Below are 16631 nucleotides of genomic sequence, written 5' to 3' on the forward strand. Positions count from 1 at the left end.
TATTGCAAGATTGTTACTATACAAATTAAATAGAATAATTCAAAACTATCAAAACACTTCTAATAAGAAGAATCACCACAAATTGTTTCTAGAAAATGCAGAGAAGCAGACAAATACATAGAATGGTCAGGTGAAATATAACTTGAAGATATATGTAAGATTTGGATGGTTGAGAAATGATTATATTGGAAATATCTATTAAATTGACTTTTCTTATTTCCAGGCAGAATAGCCTTCGTACTAAAGGCTTGAATACTTTCCTGGATACCCACTCAGTTGGGATACTTTCTCCTGAAGTTTCTAGCACTTTACTAAGGCTAGCTCAACGGAGGTCAATTAAGGAAAATAAACCTTTTTGGGAATGAACAAATTTTCACAGTGCACCAAGGTACATATGTTAATACATGGAATCTCTGTGGTCTCTATCTGCACAATCCTGGTGACATTCCTTTTACTAAAAATAAATTACTATCTTCAAAATGCCATCATGCTTAACACAACAGTCATGGTTATGAAATGCGACCTATGATAACAAACATGGATATTTCCATTTTACCTCATCTTGCTGTGAGTTCAGCAGCTGCAGTTTCATGTGCTTCATATAGGCCATGGTAATTGGCATGTTGTAGTCAATCATGCTGGTCACCAATGTGGGAGGTTTTCCATTATCTGTAATATAACATTTTTAATGTATAATGAAAGTGGTACTGCATTCAACCTGTAATTTCAGAATGATTCAATTTGTTCAAATTGAAATAAGATTCTGGGTACCAAGTGTTTAGGAGACTGCAAGCATTAGAAGAGATGGATTGTAGAAAAAATAACTGGTAAATTTCTACAAAGGTATATGGCAACAAGTTAGCACCATGGATAGATTTGTTATTTCTACTACAGGGGAGCTTTTGGTATTCTGGGTAAGGATGGGTGAAGGCAATATAGCAATTAAACAATTATTAGTATTTGTATTTTCCTCTTTTGCTCTAACTTAATAGGGTGGGGCAAAGTAGGCTTACAGTCATATGTGAAACACAAGAGTTTATTCTTGTATTATTATTAATTATTGTATTATTTTCCATTTGAACAACCGTAAACCTATTTTTACCCCACCCTCTATATGTACTCATTTTTTTTTTTTTTTTGCGAGTCTACTTTCTGATTCTCTAACATGTGGGAATGGGCAAGCCTAACTGTATCTTTGAGATTAATTTAATCTCTGAGAAAATTGAATAGATTAGGAAAATAATCTAGATAATTTTTAAGGAACATAAAAGCCAAACTGCAATTTGTATGCAAAGTTTTTCAGTGAAGGAACGCCAAACTATTTATCACCTTAGGAAATAAGAAATTGGCAGGTTTAAAAGGACACGAAACATCAATTTCCTTGCTGAATATATCTAAAATACAATGAAATACACACAATAAATTAAAATTAAAATATTATTAGAGAAAAAATTATTTTTTACAAACTGTCTTTACTCTGAAAATGGGCGCTGAATCACTCTGTAAATGGATATTCAAAATTCACTGCCTCCTACTTGAATAAATGAGATGATCTGACTTGTTGAACTGTTTCAGTCTACCACATTTTTTTAAAAATTGTGAGATATAAATTGCCATTATGAATAAAATTACTCTAAATCTCACTATTTGACACTGAGGCTACCTTTATGATCTGTTCCATCTGGGTTTAAATGCATTCTTTTCTGGCATTCTGAGCAGCTCATTAGAAATCGTGTCACCGCTTCTCTTGGTAGGAAGGCATAGCTCTCTGAAATCTGCAATGATTCACAAAATAAAAGTGTTATTATATAAGCTGACTGAGCGTGATTCAACAGAAATGATCACTGTATTTCCAAATAAGACGCATTATTCCATAATGGCAGGAAGCACAATGAAAGCATGCACTGCATACCATGCATCATTTCAAGAAATATCTATCCAACTAGATTGTACGTCTCTTAATAATAGTTAATAACATGATGTGGAGAAAAAAAATCAGCCACATCTGAATGGATATCTGTTTATATTTCTGCATTTATTTTAGTAAGAATCATCACAGTATACAGATATTATTGTGAATTTTCCTTATTAAAAATCACCAACATTTTTTAAACTTACTGCTAGCATCATCATTATTTTATCCAATTTTACATATATATTTTAAAATTTTGTCCCAAGTAGAAACAATGAACTTTGAATTTTGCATTAATGAGCTTTTCTTCATTATTGCTTTTCAAAATGTTTTAAGTGAAAAGAGAGAATTCTAACCATATTCACATATATATTTACTGCAGTGAATCATCCCTTCCACAGAAAATGACACACCTGGAAATGCATGTTGGCCACCTATTCTGTTACTTTATATCACATTTGTATAATTTATGCCTATAATAGCTCACATTGATTGTCAAAGCAAGCTTTCTCCATGTCCTATGCAGAGCTTCTATTTTCAGAACTATGATCTAGAGTCAAATTACTTTAAAAAACCAAGCTATTTCTCTCATCAAAGCAAATAATTTCTGAAGTGAGACTGACAAATTGTTCAATGTCCCTAAATACAAATTAACACTGACTCAGACAGCGCTACTAAGAAGTCTGATAACACGGCACTAGTTTTCCACTATAGCACTAACACTGGTACATGAAATGTGAGATAAGCAGGGGGAATAAGTAAGTTGTAAATTAGACATAAATGCCACAGATGGTTTCTCAGTTACATATTTACTATTGTGAACAATAATACATTTTAAGTTTGTAGAAAGGAAAAAATATGCACCTCATATGTAACAGAATACGAGTCTACACCAACTCCATTAATGGTGATGAGGTCAACGTATGCTTATTCATGCGGTAGAAGGCACACAGCATTTAGAAAACCCTACATATTAAGATCTCAAACAGTAAAGCATACTTTCCTGAATTGAATACTAAAATCAGTTTGTGTCACGTGGCCTATCCTATTGACTCTCAGGAAAAGAAGCCATAAGCACACCAAAGAGAAGAAACAAGTCTATAATTAAAATCTACCACGGATGAGCCACATGCTAGTCATTAAAGTTCAACGTTACTAGGATTTGAAGTATAAAACTCTGATTTTAATATAATTATTATATTTGTAAATTAAGATGTCCAGTTTCTTTAAAAATACTTCTTTGTACTGTACCAGAAAATGTGAAAAAACAAGCAGAAAAGTTTGAAAGTACTTCATCAAACTATTTTATATTAGCTATTAAATAGGAAAAAGTACACCCAATTTAAATTCTCATTCACTCTCTCTTATGCTCTTTCTTTCTCCACACACACACAAATTGAATTCATATTCATCTGTTTTGCAGAGGGAACTAACAACTTTGCCACATTTATTTATCTGATTAGAGATCTTTTTTTAATCACTGGAAGCCTATTTTACAATAATACATAAGTAAAGAGAAATTATGATGCCTGCCCAGTCACTACACTTTATTTTTTAATTCACATGGAAATATATAGTCCATTGGAACTAATGGGGCTGACCAGTAAATTCATTAACAAATAGGATTTGAGAAGAATGTTTCATTGATTTTCATACAGGATTTCTATTAAATCTTTTCTCTCCATGCATAAAAAGAACTCTTCCGTGGAAAGAAACATAGGCAAGCGGTGGGGTTGAAGAGATGCTCCATTGGTCCTGATGCATGCGCCACAATCTGCCCTTTTCCAAGGCTAACATAGCACTTGTGTGGGAACCCCTTCCAGACAGATTTATGATTGACCCAACTCAGCTGTACTGCTTATCTTAGCTCTACTTAGCTCCAAATCAATCCGTCTTGGAACCATCATTAATCACATGACATTTCTTTTATACCTTTACTCTGAGAAACAAGTACCTGTAATAGTCACAAATACATTTGTGTTCATGTGCACCTGTATGCATGAAATATTGTAATATAAGGTCCCATCTGTACCTTAGAAAAGATTTTTCACAGGTATTTTGTCACATTATTCTCTATGGTGGTATTCTGGCATACTGTTTAGCATGCTACTATTGGTTATATACGCGTATGTAGATAAAGGCTCTTATCTTATGTGGGTGTAGTTTTCTTGGCGTGCAGAATCCATTTTATGGTGAGACCTCCGGAGGCTTCTCACTATCCTCATCTTTTCTGCCCTACCCTTGCTCCCCGGGACCCACAGAATACTGAGTCTTCTCAGGTACAGGGGTGAGAAATCCTCCAAACAGACCCAAGCCTCATACTGACTTCTGAAACAATGTTTCCCCTGCCTTGGAGGTGAAGAGAGGAAATCATTCCTTTTTCCTCATCTACAATCTTTGCTTCCAGATCTCTTTAAAATGAAAAGTCCTAAGCAACCTTCATTGTTGGGCTCTTAGAACATTTTAAAAAATGAAAAATGTCCTTACAGATTCTTAAATTATGGTCATTAGAATAACTGCATTTCAGAATTAAAGCCATGTGATGAAATCCTATCTTTAATCCTGCCAGTATCCTTTGGTAACCTCATTCAGAAATAACAGGGAAAGCTTACATGTGAAAGCTCTTTTGAACTTGAAGCCTGGGCTAAACACCCCTGTAGCCTTTGCTCTAAAGAAAGGCCCTGTTTCCGTGAATGTTTGAAATGCTAAATTGACTTTAAACAGATGTTCATAAATGGTGATAAAACTCAGGGACATGTTCTTCTAGGCTGCCCATTCATCAGAGTTCTAACATCCCTCATGCAATATGTAAAAGCAGTTGCAAATAAAACCTAGCAGTAAGGGACAGAAATGGAAAAATATTTTGATTCAGATACTTGAGATGCCAATCTACTAATGCCATAATTAATTATATAAAATGCTATAACCACTTATAAATGTCTATTTCCTTGACCCATTTTTCAAATCTAATCACTTCTCTGTTTCTAGGATAGAAATTGGACTTTGTAGATGCAGCACAGATGTTTGCTAGGACATTGGTAAGGAGAATACTTCTTCCGAAAGTGTATTCTTAGAAATACGTTTATATTTGGGAGAGATAGAGAATACTTTCTTAGAATTTGTTTGTGAACACAGAAACGATCATCTTCTTAATAATAGGAAGCAAAAAGTAACATGAATCCATATTAGTCTTGCTCCCTCTGAACTGAACACTAAAAAGACAATGGCCTTGTGACAAGTCACATATGTTGCTCACAACAAAATTAAACATACAAAGGAAGGATTAGAACATAGCCATAATGACTCATATAAACTAATGACCTTAACATTATTTATCAGGTAAATAATTTGAGATACTTCTTTATTAGAAATGTTTTTTTCTATAAGTCTAGACTTGTTTTATTACATGTATATAGTGCTTTATACGTTTCCTTGGGTTTTTGTATCCATTAATTTAAACAGTTCCTAAAACAGATTTTATGGCAACGTTTTGATAAATAGATTGACTAATAAAAATAGATGAAATGAATTGACATCGTTAGTAGAGAGCAAAGAGCTGAAACTCGAATGTGGATCTCTCGAATCCTGGTTTATTTCGATAAATTGGATGGACCATGGTGGGCTTATCCAACAGACAGATTAGACAAAGGCTGAGGGTCCATAAAAAGCAGGACTGTCAAAACTGGTATTTTAAAATTTTTATTTCAAAAAATTCCAGAGTATCAAAGTATTACCATAGGACGAAGTCAGCACTTGTAAAACTTCCTTAAACTTGAGCGATGGCTGAAGTTCCATTGCTGTTTAATTTTAAATCTACTGCGGCTGAAGGGTTGGGATGCTCTGGCACAATATAACCTATCCATTACCTACCACTTCTAAGGACCTTAATGACGTTTTCAATAAAAATATAAATTCTAAGTCCATTAAGACTGGGGTTCATCAGTAAGGCAGAAAATAATAAATCACATAACATAAATTATAAGCAGAAATGAATTCCATTGAAAAATATAGTAATACTTCTACATAAAAACATTGCACTAGAGCATCTTTTGACAGTCCAAACAATAAAATTAACCTCTGGAGCAAACACAGGGTAGCACGGTAATCTAATGATAAACTGATCCACGTGAAGAAGGCCCGCAGATCAAGTCCCACAAAGGGCACTATGTTATATACTCAAATTTGATACTATATATGGAACACATTTTAAATATATTATTATATAGTTTAAAATATGATATATTTTAAATATAAATATATAATATTATATATATGGAACACATTTCTGAAAAGCTTACTGCAAATATAATAGAAATGAAGATGGGCATTTTACCTTGCCAATGTCCTGGCTTTCTGAAGAAAAAACCCACAGTACTTCTTAAAAACCCTGCACTTGTAAAGCCAGATTCTGGCAGTTCTCACGTGTCACTCACCTTCCTCTCAACACAGCCCAGTTAAGGTAAATATGGCAGTTAACCCCCCAAAATTAAAATAAACATAAAAATGAATAGCAGGTTTTTCTCTTCAGATATAAATCTTCAGATATAAATCTCTTCCTACCTGGATCTGAACACATGAAATAATACAGAAGTGGGCAAAGAGTAGGTTTATAGTTATAATGCAATAATTAATAATATTAAAATAAATTCTGTTTCACATTCTCACCACTATAAACCTACTTCTGCCCACTCCTGTATAAAGTTATAAAATTAAAGAAGTTAATCAAAATGAAGTAATAAATGATTGCTTTGCTTTATTTTTTCAGACTGCCTCACAATTACATGTTGGAAGTTTATCTCCATAATTCAAGCCATACAATTTATAAATTGAGAGCAAAATTGGTAACAAAAAATTTAAAAACAGGATTATTTGTACTACGACTCTCTTCCTCAGTCCCAAGAATCTCTCCTCTCTAATTTTAACTGTGTTTAATTTCTGAACATTTCTAATAGAAAGGCCCTCTAAATTTACCCAGCTTGTACATAAACCTGCAATTCTCAGGTTCCTGAATTGGTAAAGAATTGACAATTCTCAAAATTAAGATCTTCATTCATTATATGATAACTATTACTAACTTTGGCCCTTTTACACAAAAGGAAATGTTTCCTAAATGTTATATGCATGTGTAAAGGTTTCCATTAATTGCCTGCTTAATAAGTGGATTATACTAAATAAGAATATTACATGGATTTTATCATTTAACCCTTAAAACAATCCCAGGAATAGACTGTTCTCCTCACTGTTTTCATCTCTGTTTAACAAATGAGGAAGCTAAGCTTTAAAGAAGTTATGTAACTTGTTACAAGTAAAAAAGTGAGAGCTTGTGTGATAATCTGGTTTCGAAGCCTGTGCCTTTAATCACTATATTTTATAGCCTTTCCTGCTCATCAGTACCAAAAAGGAAAGGGAGAGGCTGTCTCATCCATAAAGACTTTCAATATTAACCTCACAGCACAGGTTAATTATGCTAAAAATTTTTAAATGTTCCCTGGCATGAGGTTTTTTAGAAAATCCTCTAACCAGTTTGAGGTGACCCTCTGTGAATGGAAGGGGCAGCCAAGCGCTCTGTACCTTGTCTCAGGTTACAAAGTTCTGCTAGAAACACATCAGACTACACAGTAACAATACAGAGTTCCACCTGGAGGAAATTAACAGGCCATCTGTTCTGTTTCAGCAGAACTTACAGCTAAAGTCAGTGATTTTCAACTGGTGTGCTGCAAGACCTGACTTCTTTTCCCTTAGATTGTCAAATAAAAAAATGACAACAGCCAACACAACAATAGCCATCCAGTGTGAATAAAAACTTTACCTACTTATTTTTGTCAGATCAGCAAAAAATAGAGTATATTTTCTGGTGTGCCACGGAAGCTGTAATTAGTTTGTGTATTTCATGAGATAAAAAAGAATGAAAACCATGAAGTAGCCTATTAAAGGAATACGACTTCCAATTGTTAGAAGAAATTCACCAGTAAGAAGCCATTCTTAGTTTAAGATTTATACCTAATTCATGCGCTGAAAAGAGATGCCACATAGTGCTCATGAATCACTTTTTAAAGCAAAACTAAACAAAAAGCTAAATTCAAAAGATGTATCAATGTGACTAAATACAACTGATTTGAAAAAGTCATAGGCAAGTGTTAAATTTCATTATAAGCTCCATTATTCTACGGAGTGATGCCTGGGCACAGTGTGCTTCATTTTGTTTTTCTGCAAAATAAAATCTGCCTAGTCATAATATTTTAAAAAATTACCTTTTCCACCTTTGCTTTATAAAATGAATTTAGAGAATAACAATGCTACCTTTATTTTACTGGAATAATAACATTAAAACACTGTTTTTTACCAAACACCATGCAGTACCCTCATGGAAAAATTTGCCCTTGGGGCCAAACATTTGACATTTTCCCTAATGAACACTCTTGGGAATTACAAAAAATAAAGAATAAATTATAAATAATCTCCTAGTGAAATCTGTTTATCCTACATTTGTATTATGATTTTTAGTATTTTATATTGTGATATTTTATCACAAACCATCTGCAATGTATATAACTGGATAACTATAGAAAACTTATTTTAAAAAACTAATAAAATTAAAATATTCTTCAACAGAGCCTTTCTATCCAAATGCTAGTAAAGACCCCAAACGTCCTAATCACAAAGACACAGCACACCATTCATAGTCCAGGGACACCCCTATCTGAGGAAGTAAAATCTTGGCAACATCTCCGATTCAACAAGGGCCATTCTGCCTTTATCTGATTTACACACTCTATACCTTTATATACATTTGAAAGGAGGGCATTAGGATATAACGCGCATGTGTGCCCCCCCGCCCCCCCGACACGCACCCCCTCCGCCCCCCTCGCAAAATGCTATTACATTTGGACCAAGTATTTTTAGCTGTGTTACAAAATTGCAATGCCCAGCCAATGGTGTGCTGTGTTATTTATATTGGTTCTCTTTTACCTATTTCATGCATGAGAAAAGATGAGTGAGAGAACATCTTCTACAGAGAAAATTATTAATTTGTGGAGGTGTATATGAAACAGTCTTATAAATATGAAGACATTTTTCAACTAAACATTTATTTATTCAACAAATATCTATTAACACAAAGGCACTGAAATTATTTCTGAATTCTGCTAGGTATGATCCTTTGTCACTAATGTGCCTGGATATATCAAATTATTGGAATAACCTACTGGCAATTGTTTGGTTACTTTTGATATGATTCAGAAAAATACTTTTATCCAGGCAATATATACATAAATACTCTTTGGTAAAAAGTACATTCATAATAAAAAAATTAGACAAAAAGACATTTGGCTTGTGTAATCAAATATGCCTTCATATTACGGATAGATCTGTATCAGACCTGGCCAGACGGGGGGGCAGAGGATGGGTTGAGTGAGGTTAGGGGCACAGGAAATGCTGAGGTGGAGGGGTGAAGCCACACTGCTAGTGTGGCACGTGACAGATTCCCCTGTACCCAGGCTGAGACATGGCAAGAGAGGACCCTGCGCAGAATATGTGCAATGTGGCGAAGGTGACTGACTGAGGGAATAGCCATCCTACTCCCTTCCAGAACATGGCAGCAGGGATGGGTGCTGACCTCCCAGCTTTGCCTGGGAAAAGGACAGGATTGGCTAGGGAGCTGGACCCCTCCAGAGTGCTGGGAATTTTGGACCAGAAGATTAAAACAGAGGGTAGGGAGAAACACATGGTTTCTTCCTCTCATTCACCCTGTAGTGGGGCGGTGGCTGGGTACTCGTGGACCAGCAAGCCGTGTGGCCAGACAGCAGGCCCAACCTCTCCCCTCACCCCCAAAGTGCAGGAAGTGGCAGCAGCAGCTGGTGGTGCAGGCCACATGAGCACAGACTCCAGAAAGGACCCTGAGGTCCAGCAGTGATGGGCAAAACTGTGGAGCAGCTTGGAAGGTGACTCAGCAGCCACCTGCAACTTTGCAAAGCATGGTATTTTTAAATGGGAATAGGAACTCTTGGTGCCGCCTTGGATTAGGCTGGCAGAGGGTGGCAGGGTTATTATTCTCTGGGTGTTCTGGAGGGGAGGGGCTCTGAGGCAGAAGCCTGCCATTCTTCCAAAATTGTGTAGCTTTTGAATAAATGACCTCTTTCTTTTTTTCCACCAAACCTCTGCCTCCAGAGTTTGCTTCTGGGCGCAGGCAGTAGAACACCACTTCTGTTTGGTAACATTCACTCTGGACCTCACCAATTTTTGCTTCAGAATCCTAACTACTAGTTCAGGAAGACTTTGTGTGATGCTGTGCCTGTAGGACTTTTCTACGTCTGCTAAATAACAACCAATTTCCTGTTCCTTAGTAATGTGTCTAATACCAAACAGGGATGGTGCTAGAGTTGTACTTCAACCTCCAACTCATCATTGCTCCCCTGGCAGAGGAGTCACATTTTGTTTGGGTTCCTATCAACCCTACAGCAGAGCCTGTTTTGCTATGACTCTGATACTGTTACCATTTACTCCTGCATGTTATTTTCAGTCCTATCACTGTCCACTATTTCTTTACCTTTTTTCTTCTCTGATGATCTTCCGCATTCAATCTTCACACCCACTCACCAGTTCCCCTGGCCTAGTCAGGAATATCTTGGATTGATTTTTAAATAGGATTAACATTGCTAGCTAAAATATAGCATGCACGATTATACTTGAATTCCAGTTAAGCATGCACTATTGGAACTAACATATTAAAAACTATTGTTTATCTGAAATTTAAATATAACTGGGCATCTTGTATCTTGTTAAATCTGGCCATTTTACAGTGTACATTTATCTAAGACGAATGAAAACATGGGTTAGAGCCTAAAGATAATTTTAAATTTGGAACAAATTGATATGTTAGGAAAACCTGAGGATCTACCAAGAGCAGAACGGAGAAGCAGGGTGACTATAAATGATTTTTTGGGCAGTCCACAGGTGATTTGAAATTACAGAGCCCATTTAAATCAATGTTTTCCAACTTTTTAGACCAACAACACCAGTATAAATATATTTTACATCATAAGTTACAACATACACACACTTATATAATATTCATTTCTAGTCTCTTCTATTTCACTTTTTAAAAGTGATCACAACCCACCAAACTGACTTGACAACTCACTAATGGGTAGTGATACACAACGTAAAAATCGCTGGTCAAAAGTGCAGGAATGCAGTCTGTCAATCCAAATATTTTGTTGTGGTTGCTGAGAGAAGATGGTAGTTCTGTGGTCAAGTTTAAAATGAAGGCTGGAAAATTCATAGGCGGTCTAAAGCAGGTAGGCCTATTTTTAGATAGTTCAGGTCACATTTTAGACAGCCAAAAACAATTTGGAAATCTGAGGCAAATGCATCAAATGCAGGGTGAGAGGAATAAAAAGCGAATGCGGTACAGTGACAGAGGTCAGTATCCTGCAGGGACAGAGAAATGGTACAAGTGTGAGGCAAAAGGCCAACACACTCAGGTTAGGTGATGGCACAGAAATCCACTACAGACCCCAAAGAAACCAGAGGAGGAAAACAGAGAGGTGATAGCATCCAAGGTAACATCCGATGAATCTGGCCTGACATCACTATATATTAGTTGATCAAGATGCAGGCAAACAGGAAGTAGAATGTGATTCAATTATAATTAATCAATTTTTATTGGAAACCATTCTTTTTGCTTCATTGATTCCACTTCACATTTAGCTATATTGCTTTGCAAAAAACAACTTTATTTTCTTTTGTTTTATATAATAAAGAAAATAGTAGTGAACATCTTTCATTTGGAGTTGTATTTTGCAATAATTAAAGTAGTCATCAACTGAGCAAATGAGACAGTATCAAAAAGAGATAAACTTGAGTTATATCTCTGAAGTTGTGGGTGCTATTTTTGTGTCACTTCTTATGTTAGGTTATTTGCCTGTTAAGGAACAGACTGTCATAACAGAGAATTCTTATTTTAGATGAAAAAAATGAGCAGATGGACACTGAAAAAAGTTTTTCTTCATACATGTTTCCTAATAGGAAAAAGAATCCATAAATATTGCATGTAAATAAAATGACTCAGCACATCAAACGTCTATACAATTATTTGCAGCATGAAGAGCTATGTTAAAATATGTAGCCACTCATGGGAGGTATGGGACATTGACTCCTCTTGATTTTTACTGAAGAGTATGTGTGATATGATAAATTAATATTTTTCCTGTGGCTGAGGGGAGAACAAGCAGAATTTAACCTTCTTGGTCTCCAGCTCATTGACACACTATACTCAAGCTCTCCCTGGTTCCTTTTGCAACTCCCTCTGTTGAAGTTTCCTTTACTAAGCCCTGCTAGTCCGTGCGGAAGCTGCATTTCTTTGGAAAGAGGGAGCTAAGAACACTAATACTATTGCTGCAGTCATTCAGAGCAGGCAAGAATGGGCCATCCTGGGGAAATGGAAGAAAACGCAGGAAGTTAGACTTCATTCCACAAGGGAGTCCAGTAAGTAGCACAATTCTCGTACACAGGTGAAGTGCAGAGTCTGTGAGGTGGCGACAATGCGCCATGGATGCAGAATTCATTGTCTGAATTCTTGAATTGCTCGAACACTGGCAGGTAACAAAAACATTTTTCTGAGATTCTAAGCAGAAAACTGGCCACTTGGTTTCCTTCCTAAAATGTCTCTCAACTCGTGGTCTTTTCTGTGCTCTAAATGTGACTTTGAAAATGGGGAGTAGGGATGCATTTTATCACAGTAACTGGGGCTTATGTTACTGGAACTTAACACTCAGGGGTTAAGGATATTAAATGGCTTGAAGTACTTGAGGCAATGCCAACTGTCTGCCTGAAAAGCCTATAGTGCCTTATTGAGAAATACTCCTTTAGACTATACAAATAATTATGCAACTAATGGATACATGTAACAAAAGATATCATGTTTCCATGTTCTCTACTGAAGAGGAATAGGACACCAAGATAGGAATTCTTGGTCCAAATCCCAAATTGTCAGAAGCAGCAGCTAAGTCATCTCTTTTCGGAGCACTATGGTCAAGGAACAGAGCCATACTCAGATGTGGTTGGGCTATAAAAGTTCACTGGAGAAGACATTCCCAGGGAAAAAAACTGGACAGGAAGGTAAGAAATAGTGCAGATTAAATAATTTAAAAAATAGGTAGAAGCTGGTTTCTTGTTACATATCATGAAATGACTAAGACTGTTACTATTAAAGCAAGTAAATAATCTCAGTTCTGGGAAAGTCATGAATAAAGACATGGGTGGGTGGTATCTATAGGTCATAGAGGAGCACAGATTACACAGGAAGGAAACAGGTGTTTCCATGTCTAATTAATAGGAAAAAAGCTACAGCGTCTGTCACCTGACAAACAACTTCATACTCGTCTTTTAAAATGTTTCTATTCACCTCAATATAATAACACATTTGAAGTAATTATGTTAAAAACTGTACATATATTATTTCTGAGCCTCAAAACAAACGTACTAATAATTCACACCAAAATCATACATATAGAACTTTATCAGAATTTAAACCTACACGTAGCTGACATCAGCGTGCGCACCATTTTCTACTACCTCACACCTGTTCTTCCTATTACATTTTATCCAAATTAAATGAATACATACATATTTATACAGGTGTACAGCCATGTACTTTAGGAAACCCAAAATATTTTATTTATTACACCATCACAATACCGAGGAATACCTAAATCTCTGGATCTGAGTGGGATAGATATTAAACGGCCTGAGTTGTAAAAGCTGCATTGGCTCATTTTCACCACAAGGGTGCACTAAAGTAGCAATTTACTAGGCTGGACATAAAGAGTTAATAAGGTTTCTCCAAGGTTAATTCCCTTTCAAGGAATATATCTATTTATTGGGACATTATTGTTTCACATGAAAATTATTGATAAAATTTGTGACATTAGTTGATGATCAACTGGTTTGGGTGAGCTTAAGTCTTCTGATGGTCTCAAATGCTATCTTCTGAGTGTTAAAGCATTTTGTGCTATTATTCCTGCTCACTTGTGACAATTCCAGCTATGACTATATGAGAAACACATCAATTTTGATGAATGGCAGTACACTATTCTGTTTTAGGGTTGCTATTTAGTACTCTAATTGCCATGCCACTGATTTTTTCCTTTCTGAGATGTTTTACACATCTGACATTAATCTTATAGATAACTTTTAGTTACCAAAAAGAGTGGGACTGCTCTAACATGAAAATGCATTTAATAGTATGTGTACCATGTTTAAATGTAATGGCTGTCTTCACTATTTAAAAATCACTTGTGTGAAACCTATACATGTGTGTGGCATACATGAATGTGGGTGTACATGTGACAAAAATAAACCAATGTGTGAAAAAGCAATGTGTTTATAACCTGCCTCAAAGATGATAGCATTATTTAATGGAGCATCCAAGTTTTCCCTGAAAAGCAAACAGGAAGCACTTGTGTTAAATAATTTTTTACCTTACTGAGAGCCTCCAAAATTGCAGAAATCCACTGTTCAGTGTAAACATGAGTTGTACAGTGCAGCCTTTCCAGCCATGGGCTACAGCTTTGATTTAATTTCATTATTTCTACTTACAGTAACTTCTTTAGACTATTTAGTTGGTATAGAAAAGGCAAGGACGTCACAGGGACAAGGAGAATTTATTCCTTCAGAAAGTACTTACTGGGTACCTATTACAAGACAGGTCTTTTGCTAAGGTGTCCTTACACAGTGACATGAGAAACAGGCATGGCCTCCTACCATCAGGGATTATATGATATTTTTAACACCTACTCTAGCCATTAAAAAAGGAAAAACAACCACACAAAAGGAACCTCACAAAAGTATCATAAAATACCTATAATTAATTAATGTTTTATACTCATAAACTCTCCAAGACTAACTAGTTATAAAATATACTTCTAAATCACTGGCTTACTGTATAATAGTATCATGGAACTCAAAGGATGTCTATAAAAACATTTAAATTTAGGATAATTGTAAGTTTTTATCTCTATTCGATATCCAGAACAGTTATTTATTTAAGCCACTCTAGTTTGAAATAATAAAGTGAAGTAAACAATGTCATCTGCTTTAAAAAGGCAGTGTCTTGACCCTGACTGGTGTGGCTCAGTTGGTTGGGCATCATTCCCTGCAAGTGAAAGGTCACTGGTTCAATTCCCAGTGAGGGAACATGCCAGAGTGTCAAGAAAACTGAAATATAACCCTCTCACTTTATATGTGAGTAAACTGTGGCCCAAGCCAAACAGAGGTTAAATTAATGGTTTGGAACTCTTGGATTATAGTTTAGTGCTATTTTCACCAAAATGGCTACAAATTTTGCTCATTAGTCTCACTGAATGTTGACAAGAATTCTGGGAAATTTTACAATGCAAGGTAGCAGAAACTAGTGCAAATTAAAATATCCTATTGAGCAGTAGAGATGTTGAACCAATAGGGATTTATTTTTTTAGTAAGGACAAAAATGATGCTAGTTGAAATTTTAAGATTGATTGTCCTTGATCTGATAGAATAAAGATTTGCCTTTTTAATTTCCAGAGCAGGAAAGTAGAAATTCTGCTTGATATATTATTTTTTTATAGTATGCCTCTAGAAAGATATATTCAATAAATATTAAAAACAAGTTCTTTAAATAAAACCAGTTTATAAATTTTTTGGAAAGTTAGCTGAACAGAATTAATCTCTGTGAAAAGCAAATGAAATAACTAACATTCCCGTAAACTTAATCTAGCAAAGAGAGCTCCTAAACATGGGAACTCTGGCCTTCTTTCTAGTTTTCTGTCAGCCCCGTCAAACCTTGGATGAAAGTTCCACTGTGGACTTTGAGAGACAGTGACATCTACAGGACGCACATCAAAAAATGCAGAGGTCATTACCATTCCTATCTCCCAACGCAGTGGCCTGGTGCAGGCAGAGGAAATTATATCTATAAATAATTAAGGCAGTGATAGACCTGTGTTACCTGTCCTGTTTGTCCTCCTACCTGGAACATGTGTATACATTGGATAAAGAAGGAGAAATAACAGTATGCAAAAGTTTACCATATCCCAAGCACTTCACACATCTTAACTCATTTATTTTACTATACCACGCATATTATTATCTCCCTCTAGATAGAAAGAGAAAAAAAAAAGTAAATAATTGCCTAACGTAGCACAGATAGGAAGTGCTAGATTTGAAGTCTGACATTGAGTGGGTCTGGCTCCTAGCCTGTTTTAGTTACAGCATGTACTCTCCACTCTGAATTAAGCTAATGTAATTATTGGCAACTATATATGTGAGTAATACATGTAAGTTCACTGTATCACACTGCAACTTGTGTAGGTGTGTACATATACAAATATATATGCAGACTGTTCTATTGAAAATACTCTTTCCCTTTTAGTTCCTGGATTTCCACCAGTTACTCTAATTTTCCATGTTTGTTTCAAGAAAGAGCCTTAAAACTTAATCCTTTAATGATGCCCTGACTTAAAAAAAGTCTGAAAAGCACCTATGCTTAGCCTGTGATAGAATACAAGTGACAAAAGACAGCAGAGAAAAGTGATGTATGCCCCAAAGGTGGAGTTCAGGCAGAAGCTGAAAAGAGTTAAAGACTGGAAGACAAAACAACATCCCACATTAGCTTTTTCATAATGTTGCATCATTCATTTTTCAGTGACTCTCCAAATTGTAAGTACCTGCATTCAATTTTCAG

At 35.6% G+C, this 16631-nt stretch overlaps 1 protein-coding gene across 3 annotated transcripts in view; it reads right to left on the reverse strand.

Annotated features, from left to right (window-relative positions):
• The window catches only part of NOL4 (nucleolar protein 4), a 293679-nt gene that overhangs the window by 198720 nt on the left and 78328 nt on the right, over positions 1 to 16631 (reverse strand). For all 3 annotated transcript variants that reach the window (XM_054583511.1, XM_054583510.1, XM_054583512.1), the window contains exons 3-4: positions 1664 to 1775; positions 557 to 669 (exon numbers count right to left, since the gene is read on the reverse strand). In XM_054583511.1, coding sequence (XP_054439486.1) covers positions 557 to 669; positions 1664 to 1775 — 225 coding nt within the window. The remainder of the gene's footprint in view (positions 1 to 556; positions 670 to 1663; positions 1776 to 16631) is intronic.

This window comes from Pteronotus mesoamericanus, unplaced genomic scaffold (assembly GCF_021234165.1).
Source record: "Pteronotus mesoamericanus isolate MK-2021 breed Mesoamerican mustached bat unplaced genomic scaffold, CSHL_Meso_final contig_74, whole genome shotgun sequence".
NCBI lineage: Eukaryota > Metazoa > Chordata > Mammalia > Chiroptera > Mormoopidae > Pteronotus > Pteronotus mesoamericanus.